This window comes from Poecilia reticulata, chromosome 1, assembly GCF_904066995.2.
Source record: "Poecilia reticulata chromosome 1, P_reticulata-male-v2, whole genome shotgun sequence".
NCBI classification, from domain to species: Eukaryota; Metazoa; Chordata; class Actinopteri; order Cyprinodontiformes; family Poeciliidae; genus Poecilia; species Poecilia reticulata.
In genome coordinates this window covers 16,493,317-16,508,898 of record NC_088830.1, presented here as the reverse complement: position 1 = coordinate 16,508,898, position 15,582 = coordinate 16,493,317, and the positions used below count along the sequence as shown (strand labels likewise).

Sequence of the window (15,582 nt, the reverse complement as noted above, 5' to 3'; positions counted from 1 at the left end):
TTATTAAAGTCAGATCAGATTTTCTAGAAGCTTATCATGGATCATATATCCCCTGGGACAATATAACAGGGATCATCAATTTTAAAACAGGGATATTTTTCATTTTTGCCTTAATAAGGCAGCTGCTCAACCACATCTACAGTTCCAGCTTCTGTTCATCTTTATCGTTATCTTCTTCTTTAAATGGTTCCTGTCAGAGTTTCTGAGGTTTGAATTTTTCAGTGATTCTGACAGTTGAAGTGTATTTTCATTTCTAAGAATTCTTCAGATTGAAAGCCTCGTGCCTTGACTTGTCTCTGGAATCTCTGACAGCAACAGATTACATTTCCATTTTAAAGGCTTCTTTAAACCACTTCAGTGTTTTTACTTATTTCTACAGTTCTCTGCTTCACTCCAGAATTTTCACCTATTTTTTTATTCTAGATTATTTTTGTCTGATTTTGTCTTATAATGTAACGCTTAAATTTTACTGTAATTACTTTAACATACAATTTGTGATTTAAAAAAACACATTTCCTTTTGATTCATAAAATAGTTTGAATGCCATTCTATATGTACTTATCTGTTTTATTGTTGTCTTCATAGACATATAATCATCTTTTGAACCTGCTGCTAAGGGTCTGAAAGGAAAATTATTGATTTGTGGTTTGTATTGTTTGTTTGGTTTTTGTTAATATTGCTCTATGTAGTTGGGTATTTGCCAAAGGTTTTCCTAAAGTAACCATAAATCAAACCTGGTTGTAACAGCTGTTGAGGAAAGACCAAACAAAATCAGACCAAGTTCTGTTCAACTAAAATCGGATTACCTGCATGCTGTAACAGTTTCTGTCCAGTAGAGAGCACTGTGGCTTTGCAAATGGATATCTTCTCCCTAAGAAGTTTCAGAAGCTGCTGTAACTTGATCATTGTCAAATGTATTCAATTTTCACATGTTAAGACATCATCCTGCTAAGAAAAAAATATGCACTTCTGCTCGTTGTCTACTTAATCAAAATGGGAAAGTAGTTTATCTATTTTTGTGATATAAACCAACTAAATGTAAAGTGTATCATTGTGAAAAACAAGGATGCATGGAAAATCTGGAAAGCATGGCATGCATTTGTTTTTAGGCCCTTTCACTGTACCAAAAAAAAAAAAAAAAAACACTGCCTTGAGAGTCACTCTGTCTGCAAATATTATCAACTTGTGTAATTTAATCTCAGTATAAATCCAGGTGGGTGTTCTTTGAGGATCTCAGAGGTTTGTCAGAAAAGTGATTTAGATGATAGAATATTCTAAGATAAGAAAAATCCAAAGAAAAATATGCAATAAATGTAATGCTGCCTTTTAAACTGTCACCAAATATCTTAAATGACAAATGCATGGTTCTTATCAGCTAACATTTATCACATTCCAGACAGGCAGGAGTGGACGATTGCATTTCACATTCTGTTTTATTAAAGTGTAATGTGTCATCAAGAGCTCTAGCTGTTTAACTACAGAAATTGGAGGAAACAATTTTTTTTGACCTTCTTGTATCACAACAGGCTAAAAGTTAGTTATCTGCTAATTTACTATTAAGAGCTACACATCTGATTAACCCCTTTAGAGCTGAATGAATGACAAATAAATGTTATATAGCTTAACAAACAATGGGATATTTCTTAAGAGGAAGTAAAACCAACCATAATTTCGCAGAAATAGCTTTAAAAATTTTTTTTATAAAACCTCTAGGTATCTTGAACAATTCACATGGAAGCCAGACTCTTGGGACGTTAAATAAAAAACGGGGTGTGGTCCAGGACTTTTTGCACAGTATTGTTGACCATAACAGGGAGCATGAGAGTACAAAGATTTCCACTGCCTTTAATTCTAACAAACTGACTTATTTTTCCATATATTTTGCATCCTCAACGTTATGGCGTGATGAACAATTTGAACTGCTTTGGTAAACGCCTAAAGAACACAATTAACTGTCTTCACTGCAATAATGAATAATCCACAGAAATGTTGCCCCCATTTTCTTTAGTCCATTAAGCATTCAATAATATCTTTCAATCGTGTTTCAACAGCGTTCTGTTGAAACATGATTTCGTCTCATGAGATGAGAGACGAAAATTTTCCACACAAACGCAAATGCAGTTCCTCAATGCGTCTGTAAAATATTGCAAGCAATGGGCGTGTTTTCTGAATACGGGCCAGATGTTATAAGCTGAATTAAAAATGCATTTAGCAATGGGCATTCGGCAACACGGGGGACTTATGCAGAATTGTATCTCCTGTCTCATGGCAGTTTAAAGTAAGTTTGCAATTTTCCTCTTTTTTTTCTCTTGTTCCTACACCACTTCTACGCGTTTCGGCCTACAACGAGTGTTATTTGTCATCTCTAAATAGTTAACAAAGCTGCAAACATTGATGTACGGACGTTACTTTAAACGCACCATCCACCTAGCTTGCTTACTACTAAACAACCGAAGCAGCACTGTCACTGTCAGCGCGCGCTCCCGACGTCTCCGTCTCTAAGCTGCCTACTAACACTTCTTGACATAACATCGACATCAGAAGTAGGCGCGCACACGGAATCCACCCGCTTTTTCGCGCTCCTGAGAGTTCGACTCTGATAATTGTTCAAAACCGATTCTACAGAGAGACTTTTCTCTTGCTTTAACTTGAATTAGTATACGTGCAGTGGCTTAAAAAGTATTGTCAACAGAAGGTGGTGGGTTTCATAGGGACGCTTCATGTGTCACCACCAACAGCAGCAGCAAAGTGGAGGAAGGAGTCAACGGACAGCAGCAGTAACGTTCAGTTGTCGGTTAGCGAAGCAGCTGATGTGGAATTTTCCACAAGAGCAGCAGCTGCGCAGATACGCTACTGCGCATTTATGTCTTTGAACTTTTACAGGTTTCACAACTTTCAGCTGTCCCCCCGGGAGAACTATGATGGAATCTTACCAGACTCAGACTGTCCATCATGTCAAGTGTGTGAATTCACAGAAAACACAGCAGAATGGATGTTAGTGAAGTGAAATGTCCTAAGAAACGCCATTTATTTCAGAAATTAAATTAAAAGAGTGACACTCATTAATTTATTGCATACAGTGACACATGTGACACTATATTGATAACCCCCAATAAACAGTTTTCTAGAAAAGTGCGATAGTATTTAATATCAATTAAGAAGCATTTTAAATACAGAAATGTCAGTATACTGAAAAGTATGTTCATGTACCCTACAGTATGCACTAAATTTTTGAGGGTGCCCCGTGCACGCCTTCTGCATGAATTACTGTATCAATAAGCCATGTTGGGCTCTGTTGAGATGTTAAGAAAGCCACATTCAGTTGATCTGCATAATTGTTTGTGGTGACTCATCTTCTTAACAATAGGTTATATGAATCTTAATAGGGTTTGTTGTGCAATCAAGCACTGTAATATCATGATCAGTAAGGCTGGTACTGGTACTTTTGACAGTGTGAGCAGTGTTGACATCAAAAATCAATGACCACTGTCAGTCTATTCCTATTAGATTTATATTCATTACATTAGCAAGTTAAAGGATTAGTTAAAAATAAGAAAGTTTCTAAATGGGAAGACATCACAGAAAGTCCCAAAAATACTCATCTAATAACAAATAATAGGGTACATTTTTAGAAATAAAAGCTTCTTTGTCAGTTTAATTTTGTTGTTTATGTGGCTCATGTAGCCCCTCATGTATAGAGACAACATTCACAATGTCTTACAGCAACAGTTTGTATCTCTCACAATGTCCTGACAGCATAGCGTTAGAAAGAAAATTTGTGAAAAACTGTGCTCCTTTGTCTCCTCCGTGTTGGTCCGCTGCCATACTCAATTGATCAGAAACGACCAATCAGAGCCAGGAGGAGTGTCTTACCACTGTCAATCATGGTTGTGTATGTGGGATTTTAGCTACGTGTACATCTGTTTCCTTGTCAGAGATTTGTTGATACTCTTGTAAAACTGGTGCAGCAACTAAACTGCCAAACTGTTACTCTTTGATTAAAAAAAATTTTTTTTCAGAGTAACAAGAGTAAAATATTATTCTTTCTTTGAAAGAGCAACAAGAGTAAAATGTTATTCTTTTTTTGAAAGAGGTTAGTAGAAGTGAGTTAAGACTAACATTGTTTTTTACTTTGTGTGTTTTTTCACTTAGATAGAAAGCCTTCCTTCTTCATTATCGCCTCCCTGTTGGCATTGATGTAAAGTAGAATGTTCAGGTTCCCTATTTACTTCCACCGTTTCATTGGTATGAAAGCCATTCTAAATCAGCAGTAATTGACCGTTTTTACATTTTGCATTTTTTGACTTGATAGTGTTTAAAAACTATCAAGTCAAGAAGACTTGATAGTCTTCGTAGCCCCTCATGTATCCAGACTATCCAGACTTGATAGTCTTTTTGACTTGACTGTTGTATTGGAATCATTTGTTAATAGTCAACATCAATTCATCAAAATAAATACAAACCAACAACAGTTTCTAACTTGCTGTGAGAAATGCTGAATCTTTCTCTCTTTTTTTTCTTAATATTTACTAACCGAAAACAATCAATTGTGTGTGAGTTTCTGAAATTCTCTGAAAAGTTGCCTTTCACTTTTCAAGTTCAAAGCGTGCCAGCACATGTCATTCCAACACACTGATTTTAACTTCCTATCTGTGTTTTTGACCTTCGTTCTTGCACACTTTTGCACTGTGTACCCTAACCCTTGTATTTTGTTACCCATCCATCCCATCCACCTGTCAGTGTGATTCATGACAGCAGACCACCATGGCTCTTAACATCCCCGGAGTGGTTGCTGTGGTGCTGTTCTACATCCTGATCCTGGGCACGGGAGTTTGGGCGGCCCGGAAGACCAGAAGAATCGAGAGGAAGAGCAGTGGAGACAGGACTGAGGTGGTGCTGCTTGGAGACAGGAATATCAGCCTGGTGGTTGGAATATTCACCATGACAGGTGGGGGATTCTGTGAAACACATATTACAAATATGATAAGGTACAGAAAGAGATGAACAGCAGCTGGAAAGACAAAACAGAACATATTGAAGGAAAATTCTAAGGCCGCCAACCAAACCAGGACAGAATCAAACCAAAGAAAGAATCAAGTTAAAACTGAAATATCAGGAAAAGACCTGACGATATCCACACTGTTTTACTGTATACAATGCTTCATTTAGCTACACAAACACTTTATTTGAATCAGTGTGTGAATGTTTAGTGCACAGATGTTCTGCTTATAAAATATTGCCAACATTTTTCTGAGTCATTTTTAACTGAGAAAGTTACACAACTCTCAGAGGTGAATCTCCGAGTGGGCAGTTTGAACCTGTAACCAAGTCTTGATTTACCAAATGGCTCTAATTGTTTTAGTATTTCTCCATCACTCGGAAAAAAGATTAATAAAGCAAAATTAAAAAATCTACATAGTGGATCCCATCATATTAGTGGTTCAATATTTGCAGATTCATGGATTTGTCTACAGAATGTAACTCCAGTGCATGCACCTACAATGTGTAAACTATAGCCTTCAAAGGATTATCTTGTCGCAGAAACATCCATGTTTGTTTTTATTTTACTTTCGCACAGACTCCTCTGCTTAACTTGTGCTTGTTGTGCTTGTGCAGCCACGTGGGTTGGAGGAGGTTTTATCCTGGGTGTTGCTGAAGCTGTGTACACTCCCAAAATGGGCTTGATGTGGGCCCTGATGCCGATACAATACTCAGTTTCCTTCGTTATAGGTAAGACCGCAGAGGCAAGAGCAGACGGTGATCTTAACCCTCCTGTTGTCCTCGGGTCAAAATGACTGAGATTTGTATGTGTTTTCCCTATACACAGAAAATGTCAAACATATGTGTCTATGCAGTTTGGGCCAATCCAAACCTTTCTATTAAACATTTTATTTAACCATTACTGAATGAATACAATGAACAATGGATGATATTTCAACCCCTGCATTAGGTGGTCTTTTCTTTGCCAAGCCAATGAGGGAAAAGAAATATGTCACCATGATGGACCCTTTCCAGGAAAAGTACGGCAGAGCGCTGAGCGGGGCTCTCGTGCTGCCATGTTTGTTGGTGGATGTTCTCTGGGTATCCTGCACCCTGTTAGGACTGGGTGAGTAAACACCTCCTTAAAAAGTATTGAGGACAATTTTCTCACTTTCCCATGTTGAAACTGAAGCTGAAAATGTTTTGGGGCGTGTCACAACCACCTTAGACATCTGGAAACTCCAGATGCTTGATATATCAGTGTTAGCATCATTATCAGCTGGTGTTTATTTTTAAGAATATCGATATCGGTCTCGTGACGCATAATGCTTATTTCCGTCCTATTGGGGTTTGTGTATGTGTTTCGGCAGGAGAGGGAATTGGCCACTTCTGTTTTGTTTGGTTGTGCAATAGTGTTGCAGCACAGGAATAAGGAATGTTATGGAAACATCCATCACCTTCCTAAAATAGCAAAACAAAAACAAACAAAAAAAAGTCATAGTTTTGGAAGTCAGCACCTCTAACTTTTTTCAGAAGTCAGAGGCGATGACTTCTGAAAAAAGTCACCACCTTTTTTTAGCCATCTTTTGGCAAAATTCACCTTTTGGCAAAAATTACAGGCTATTGTTTTAGGAAGGTGACTCAATGCTAGTTCTGTGGTCATTTTTTCAGTGTGTTGAAAGGGAACAGACTTTAACGTAATATAATATAAATATTGGTTATTAAACTGAATATTGTCCAATATTATTAAACTGAATATTATATCAATGTGATATCGATCCACATTTTTATATTGGTGTACACCTACTAGAAACTGAAACATTCATTAATGAAAACAAGTTTTAAAATCTTGAAACTCCAAATGGTATAAATACTTCTCTGCTGGGTTGCAAAGGAAAACAAAAAAGCAATAAAAATTTTTTGACTGAATGCAAGTCGAGGGATTTGTTTCTCTAACTTATGTGTTTCTGTAACAGGAGTGACTATGAGCGTGATACTGGACTTACGCTTTGGCTACTCTGTGTGGATCTCAGCGGCGGTGGCTATCGTCTACACTCTGTTGGGAGGTCTTTATTCAGTGGCCTACACTGACGTCATCCAGCTCGCCCTCACATTCCTCAGTTTGGTAAGTAGGAAGGTCATTTGCTTCAAACACCAACACTCACAGTACAGTATCTGACAACATACTTCTGCTTTCACATTTAATGAGTTGTAAATCATTTCAAAGCTATTTTGACCCTAATTAGTCATCTAACGTTGCTTTAGTATTGGCAACAACTCCTTTATTGTTCTCCATTGTAAAGCTCGGTACTCACAGATGTCTGAGTGCTGAACGTTTGGAGAATTTCACAAACATGTCCAGGTTATGAAGTCTCGTGTCGTCTGTATGGCTCATGTTTCTTCCTGCTGCTCTCATCTGATGCCTGGAGCTCATTGTGTGTGTTGGTCTGTGTACAGTGGCTGTGCGTTCCCTTTCTTCTGCTGAACAAAACATCTGTTAACATTGCTGAGACGGCTTTCAACCAGACGTTTCAAGAGCCATGGCTTGGAAGTCTGGGTAAAGATACAGTCTGGAAGTGGATCGATGACTGGTTGATGCTGGTAAGTATGTTTTACCTCTTTAACACTGGGCCTAATAAAACGCATATGCCTGTCGAAAAGTGTGCCAAACGAAACAATGAGGCGGGTTTACGACTCTTTATAGCCTGAGTAAAACAATCAACATGCAGTTGAATTTGGTGTTGCAGTGAGACACTGAACTCCACCTTCCCCCTTGTGTTTCTTGAGATAGTTGTATCGACGTCAGTTACACTGAAGTACTTTTGAAGAGAAATCTTAACATCAAGTTTACAACAGCTCTTACACCAAACTGAATCCACATAGAGCAGTTCTACTCTTAAATATGCACAATAACATCATCTTGAGTTAAAACCATACAGATTATAACTTATGTGTTGTTTTAAGATGAAACATCTCCAAAGATGTAGGACTGGAAAAATAAAGATATTGTTATATTAGGTTATCTTAATCCTGTGCAAATTATGTGCTGTGAAAATAAATTTGTTCTTCTTACATATTTCTTGATTTTGCTTTTTTGTAAATGTTTACAAAAATGTTTAACATCATCAAAGTAATTTTAGTACCAGACAAAGATAACTTGAGTGAACACAAAAATAGTATTAAAATGGTAAATTAATTTATTAACATAAAGAAACTCTGCTAAAACAACCAGCACCAATGTGAAAAGGGTGAACCTAAACCTAATATCCACCTTTTGAAGCACCAGCAGCTGTCAAACATTTCAGATAACTGGTAAAGAGTCGCTAAATCAAAATCACTTACTTTTTCTAGGACAAGCGAGGTCTGCAGTGCTTTTGACCTTTTGCAAATTACTTTGCTTTACTGAATAAGCTTTCCACGTGTCAGACAAGTTGATTCTGCAGATATGACAGTATAAATTTTTAAAGCAAAAATGTAATAAAAAGAAAACAATTTTGGGAACCACAGGAAGAGCATTAAAGTAGCAAAATACCTTATCTTGTTCTACTAAAAGTGTGTAAGTCATTCAAAACAGCTAAACCTCCAGTGTTTCCTGCTGTCATTTAGGACGGCTGCTAGCCTAACTAACAGACCAATATCATCTTTTACAACTTAGTTGAAAGCTGATCTTTTGGGGAAAAAAAATCTCTTCTGGATTTCTGTATGTGGCTGCAACCAACTATCTCACATTCACATATCTTCTATATTAAGGGTAGAAAAATGATTATCTTCTCAGCTTATTTTCTGGTCTTTGGCAATCCTCTGTAACATTTTACATGTAAGCTCTTGCCTGTAGAACACTTTATTTATCGCTGGAAATTTACTGCTATTAAACACTATCACAACAATTTGCTCTTGGCTATTTTCCTGAGTTAGAAGAAAGTTCCATTTACATTAATTTACTTTATATCTGTTTAGCATTGCAACAATGATCTTCTGTTTTATCACATCAGACTCTCATATCAATATAGAAGGATTCTGGCCAACATTTCTTTTTGGCACTACTTGACATTATTTTGAATTAGAATCAATCAATCAATCAAATTTTATTTGTATAGCACATTTCAGCAGCAAGGCAGTTCAAAGCGCTTTACATAATTAAAATAAAAACAGCATGTGACATTGAATAAACAGTGAGAAAGAGAAGTCAAGGGTCAGAAGGGTACTAATGAGTCAGATAGTGACTAAAATTGCCTTGCATGGGTAAATACAGAAAAATGTTTCTTTCTTTTTATTTATTATTAATTGCTTTTTAATTGCATTGCTTTTTAGATTTTAAACTGATCAATTAACAGCATGTTCTTCAATTCTCTGTTGAGGTTAGTCAAAACAAAAGAGGTATAAAGAGCATGTACTGTGATTCAAAAATGAGGATGAGCTTAATTTTCTGATTGAAACTTACAACTAGTGAAAGGTAAAGGTAATTTTATTTATATTGCACATTTTCAGCAACAAGGCAATATAAAGTGCTTTACAGGAATTAAAAGGAAATACAAACAAAATAACAAACCAAAGGAAAGAGTAAAAAAAAGAGAAAAAGAATCTAATGTTGATCTAAAGTATGTAAACCAAGTGCTCCTGTTCAGGGTTGCTAAGTATCCTCTGGTCTAATCCCATTTCTGGGCTGGAAGAACAGGAGTCTAAAAAGTAGTCTCGATTCAAAAGAGTCCTCTGGGCTTCTGATCTCTGCATCTAAATAGTGAGTACGGTACAGTTTCTGAAAAAATAAACTAAAGAGTGACTAATCTAAGTCCTTTTCTGGGTTAAAAGTGAGAACTCCACAGTCCGATAAAGATGTTGTTATCAAGGAATGTCCTTGGGAGCGCTCAGCTCCACAGCTGCATGGATAACAAGAGGGGGGTGAGGTGGGAAGAAGGAGCGTTACATTTACATATCTTCAAGGAGATTGGAAATATGCAGCCCTTCCAAGGCCACACAGGGAAAGCCAATTCAGAAACAGAATGTCTTAGGTCGGGTAGATTACAAATTTCAATCTTCCCTAAAGTCTCTAAAAATACATCTCAGTTCCAAATTATCCAAATTAGTTTGGTCGTTCCACTGAACCGAAACTAGCAACTTCTCCAAGATCGAGTCCATCCCATTAGTGAGTTTTGGAGACCTCCGCTGGGCTGCGAGTCTCAGCAAGACTCACATCCAACTTGCGTCTCTCTCCACACCAACAGTCTGAGTGTTCGCTAGTTCGGCCACGTCCGTCACAAATTTGTCGATAAGCCAGGTGTCCGCAAGCTCCCAACAGCAGAAATCCTGTTATCATGAATAAATCCAGGGTGAATCCCGTCGGGTGTGTCCCCGCAGGACAAGAGGGCTCCTTGATCCATAATTTGTAGATTCAGAGGATGTGCAAAGAAAGGCTCCAAAAATATAGAAAAAGTCAGGACTAAAACAGAGCAAGCAGGGCATGCATGGGCAGGGAGGGAACAGAGGAAAATAAGTGTCCGCCTTCATCGAGAGCAAGAGAGAAAAGTGCTACATTGATCTGATCCATTCAGGTCGGCATCTGTTGAATGAATTTTATTTTATTGTTACTTGAGTATGTCACACTTCACGCTTCCTGCAGTTGTAGGACAGCTGATCATAAATATGACTGTAGAACGCCTGGTTAAATATATTGACTATGTGATCAAAAGGTTAAGAGTGACTGCAGAGTCTGAGTTGTTGCCGCCAGAGGTCATTAAAATGATAGGATAGGAGTAACAAAATGCAGTAATGCTGTTTGTTTTGATCAGATTTGTACAAAAAGACACGCAGTGGAAGTAACAGTGCTGTTCCAGACAGACTTCACTCAGTGAGCTGGGAGACGTAGTTTGCTACACGAGGCCTGTTTAAACAAATCGGGCCGTAGAAGCAGATGTGGGCAGACAGAACTGGACTCAGATGGAGTTTTTAGGTTACACTGATAATCTGCCAACCATAGAGGGCTGAAGTTTATTTTGAACCGCTGAATTTGGGGTGGGTTTAGTCTGTAGCTCTATTGTCCAATGGCTTTTCAGCATGACTCCTTTTTAAAAAAATAAAAAAATAAAATCTTTGGCAACTTATTGGGTTCTATACAATACGGCACTGTTCTGAGCTGATCCAGTATTTTGCATGTGAACTCTCCTCTTCAATTTTTGCTGCCCTTGCTTTTTTTGTGTGCAGAATTTACTTTCTTTGCCACTTGTTTTCAGGGACTTGGTAGTCTTTCATTCCAAAGCTTCCACCAGAGGACGCTGTCGGCATCTTCATCACACACAGCCCAGTTAACCTGCTTTGCAGCAGCATTCCTGATTGCCATTCTAGGAATCCCTCCTGCTCTGGTGGGGGCTGTGGCTGCCTCCACAGGTAAGAACTACGCTAAAGGCAAAGTGAGCTTTAACTAGTAAATGCTACGCATACCTCCTGGTCAGCCTTTCACAACAAATGATACCTCAGACTCGTATCCCCTGTCTCTGGCAGCTATTTTCATAATTTTTAAACCACACTTTGTATAAATGCCACACTTCAGCAAGATGCAACCATGAGCTACTCAGTAACATAGTCTTCTTGATAGGGTAACTTATAACGATTTTGAGTAAAAGTCGTATGTTACAGGTTTGAAATAACCCAAATATGTTTTACAAACACGACCTAAAATAAGTAAATGTTTGTGAATAGTCTCCATATGAGTTTTACACATGCCACCCCAGATAGAGAGGAGTGCAGGTAATATTCAAATAAGTAGCAGGAAGATAAGACATGCAGCATTTGTGTTATTCCACTGCTGCTAAAGGTCAGTTTCTCGTTTGGTGTGTCAATCATCCTAGCCACATTGCCTGCAAAAAATATTGATAGAGTTTGGTAATTTCACATTTTGCCATGTCACAACCTCAAATTTGATCATTTAATTAGGCGTCTTTTGTGACAGATAAAGACAAAGTAATACCCGATTGTGAAATGGGAGGAAAACTTTAGATGGTTTTAATTTTTTTGGACAACCAAAATTCTGAAAAGTGTGGTGTATGTCCTTCCAAGTTAATACTTCATATACTTTATAGAACCAGGTAATTTCAGTTTATCTTGCCACAGATTCTCAGTTGGATTTAAGTCTGTGCTTTGACTAGGCCAATCTAGTACATTTCAAACAGGTTTTTAAAGACAAAAAATCAAGTAACCAGTAGGACAAGAGAAAACATATCCATACATAACCAAGAACAAGCTCACTACTTTTCTGTAGGAAGAAGAAAACACAGAAAGTGGCATGTTAAAAATGATTTATTCCTCCTCCTCAAAGATCAGTGGAAAAACTTTATTGCCATAGCATTACGCAAACTCTTCTAAAAACTGGTAATCAGCATTTTTTGGCAAGTTTCCAATGGTATTTTGATCATTTATCTTTGATGCTGAGTTCTAAGTTCTTGATGTTGCAAGGTCCTCTAGTCATCACCCTAATCTTCATCTCCCTCTATCAGAGTAAAGTCAGGACTTTGGAAGGTCAGTCTGGTTCGATGTCAGAAGAAACATATTGGTCAAATGAAAAGCTACTATAAATCTAAATCTGCCAGGGGTCTGAATGATTTTGGGCTTAACTTTTGCACAGTTTTTACCCAACCAGCTTCTCTGATGAAAAGCGTCTCCACAGCATGACATTACTACCACCATGTTTCATCCTGGGGACGGTGTTAAGGTTCTGTGGTACGTCTGATCTTATCTGATCAGAACAACTTCTTTCACAACTTCACCACTAACCTATCTGCTGTGCTTGGTCGCTGTTTGTTCACTGACATTTTCCAACAAACCACAGAACAGCTGCAGATACTCAGGTCAAAATACTCAGAGGTTTACTTTACTTCCAAATTTGGTGGCTTCTGAAAGCATTGCGTTGATCATATCATATCTGGGGATCACGTTGAAAGAAGTTGAAGATTTGTGGAAGACTCAACTTGTCATCTACAAAAATAGAAAATCCATGGTTGCTTCTTTTACCACTTTATAATTTTTGCATCACTTTTTGTTTATGTCTGTCACTTAAAATCCTGAATTTGTGGCTGTAATAACACGACGATAATGTGAGAGCTGGTGGCAGAAGACTTTTTTAACATTTGTGGCTCAGAATCTGATAATATCAATCAAATTCAGAAATTTCAGGGTTTACTAGAACATCACAATGAACTCTAGTCCATAGAGTACTTCAAGATTCAGAACTTGGACCTGGGCGGGAACATTTCTGCATGAATAAAATAAATCAGAATCATAATTCCTTTATTGTCATTGTGCAAAAAAGCACAACAAAATGTAAAAAAAAAAAAAGAAAAACAAAAAGCATTCATTATAAAATAAAGCGTAACGTTTATGCTGTGAATTTTTCTCATCCAGACTGGAACTTGACTCAGTACGGCTCTCCACCTCCTTACCTCCGCGGGGAGCACAGTTTTGTTCTGCCTCTCACGCTGCAGTACCTCACCCCGTCCTACATATCCATCATTGGAATTGGAGCCGTGGCCGCCGCCGTCATGTCTTCCACAGACTCGGGTCTGTTATCTGCAACTTCAGTTTTCTCCGCAAACATCTACAAAAACATCTTCCGTACACAGGTAAGAAGATTGAAGGTTCAACCCCGGCAGCCTTGAAACCAAACCAAACAAATGAACCAATCCCAAACAGACATGGTGGGTGTTTATATATATAACCAAGCATCTTCTCCATTATGGCTTTTTGTTCCCAGGCCTCAGACAATGAAATGCAGTGGGTGATTCGGGCGTCAGTGGTAGCTGTGGGTCTTGTTGGAACATCGATAACGTTCTACACCAACAGCACTCTGGTCCTCTGGATTCTTGGAGCAGACGTTTCCTATACCCTCTTGTTCCCCCATTTGGTTTCTGTCCTTTTCTGCAGAGTGACCAATGGTTATGGCGCCACCATGGGTTACATTGTGGGGGTGACTGTGAGGATTTTGTTGGGAGAAAACACTTTGGGCATTCCTGTTGTCCTTCACCTTCCAGGTTGCACTCTTGAAAATGGCATCTATGTCCAGAAGTCTCCTGTTAGGACAGTGTCCATGCTGTGCACCTTGGTAACCATATTGATTTTTTCTTGGTTGGCCGTGGTCATGTTCAACCGCGGCTTGCTGCCTGAAAAATGGGACGTTTTCAAAGTTAGACGTGTAGTCACTGAACCACCAGAGGACGGTGTTGCGCAAAATCTGAAAGACGAAGCAGGAAATGATGATGAAAGTGATGAGAACAACCATGGAGTGGCTTTGCAGCCATTGTCGCAAACTGAAATGTAAATGTTGTCCGTTGTGTATGTGAAGTTATGTTCATAGTTTTCACCTATTGTGAACTGAAACTGAAAAAGAGTACAGTAAGGCTCTCTGTTTTAGCTACTTTCCAATTTATTTTGCAATAGCATTCATTTAAAATGTTTGCTCTCTAAGCATTTTAGAGAGCAAAATGTTTAGAGAACGTTTTGCTCTCTAAGCCCGGAACGAACAGTTTGTGTTTATAATGCTGTGTTCCTCAGAAATCTTCTGTTTCTGCTTTTCTGCCATTCTTAAACATTTTGGATAATTATGTAGTTTTTCATATAAGACAAAGATATTCTGAGAGAATGGAAAAAGCAGCTTTCATATGATTTCATTTGTGAGTCAGAACAGCTATTGAAACCAATCTCTTTGTGAGAAAGAGCTTGGTTTAAACCTAATAACTATTTGTGCCGTCCTTGAGCGTGATAACTGGAGTTCATTACATGTCAGTGGAGGAATTTGGCCCACCGTTTTCTGTCCACTTGTTTCAGTTTAGCCACATCGGATGTTTTTTGAGCATGACAGCCTGCATGCCACATCATGTTGAAGACGATTTATGTCCAGGCTTTAATTATGCCACTCCAAAACAGTTACTCTGGGTGGTTTGACTCATTCAGACGCGGATTTGATGGATTTAATGTTTGCGTCGTTGGCCTTCTGTATGACCAAGTGCGCTTGAGCTTAATGCCACAAACTGAAAGTGTTCAGAATCTTCTGCTTGAGAAACGAATTCATTGTCCCAACAATTGAAGCGAGTTATCCAGATCCCGAAGAACCAAAGCTGCCTCAGACCATCACACTACCACCACCGTGTTTGACTGTTATGATGTTCACTTGACAAAATGCTGTTAGTTTTACACCAGATGTAACATAGCTGACCATATTTTTCTGGTCGCAAGAATCATGTGAAATGTGAGATGACCCTTAGTGTTTTTTCTTTTAGATAATATTTTAACCATGTTGAATCAGCGGCTGGAACAATATTCGATGTGCTCAATGAAAAAGTTTTTTTTTTGTTTGTTTTACTCAGGATAGCTTAGCCCGATGTTTCATTTTGTTTGATATTTGTAAACATTTATGTTTGGCAAAACAAAACAGAAGAAATCCATAAGAGGCAAATACACTTGTACACAACTCCAATCAATTTAATCTAGTGAAGTGGAAATACTACTTTTTCATTTAATTTATAGGAGTCGTTAGCAGTGTCAATAATTGTAGCAGCATTGATTTCTTTACATGTAACTTCTCACCCTGTTAAATAAGTGCTCAAACTAAGGTCCTGC

General features: G+C 38.1%; 1 protein-coding gene across 1 annotated transcript; it reads left to right on the top strand.

Moving 5' to 3' along the window:
• Nucleotides 1–2,066: 2,066 nt before the first annotated feature.
• On the top strand, nucleotides 2,067–15,443 carry LOC103463779 (high-affinity choline transporter 1-like). Its single transcript, XM_008407372.3, has 9 exons — nucleotides 2,067–2,278; nucleotides 4,741–4,948; nucleotides 5,617–5,730; nucleotides 5,951–6,106; nucleotides 6,957–7,105; nucleotides 7,438–7,581; nucleotides 11,208–11,361; nucleotides 13,372–13,589; nucleotides 13,721–15,443. Exons 2-9 carry the CDS (start codon nucleotides 4,765–4,767, stop codon nucleotides 14,282–14,284), a joined length of 1,683 nt encoding a protein of 560 aa, XP_008405594.2. The 5' UTR covers nucleotides 2,067–2,278; nucleotides 4,741–4,764; the 3' UTR covers nucleotides 14,285–15,443.
• The last annotated feature ends 139 nt before the right edge of the window (nucleotides 15,444–15,582 follow it).

Bases quoted from the DNA above. Each gene is read 5' to 3' on its own strand.
- LOC103463779 (XM_008407372.3), top strand. From the start codon at position 4,765: ATGGCTCTTAACATCCCCGGAGTGGTTGCTGTGGTGCTGTTCTACATC. The intron at 5,731-5,950 runs GTAAGACCGCAG...CCCCTGCATTAG, and splicing joins CTCAGTTTCCTTCGTTATAG to GTGGTCTTTTCTTTGCCAAG. The intron at 13,590-13,720 runs GTAAGAAGATTG...TTTTGTTCCCAG, and splicing joins AAAACATCTTCCGTACACAG to GCCTCAGACAATGAAATGCA.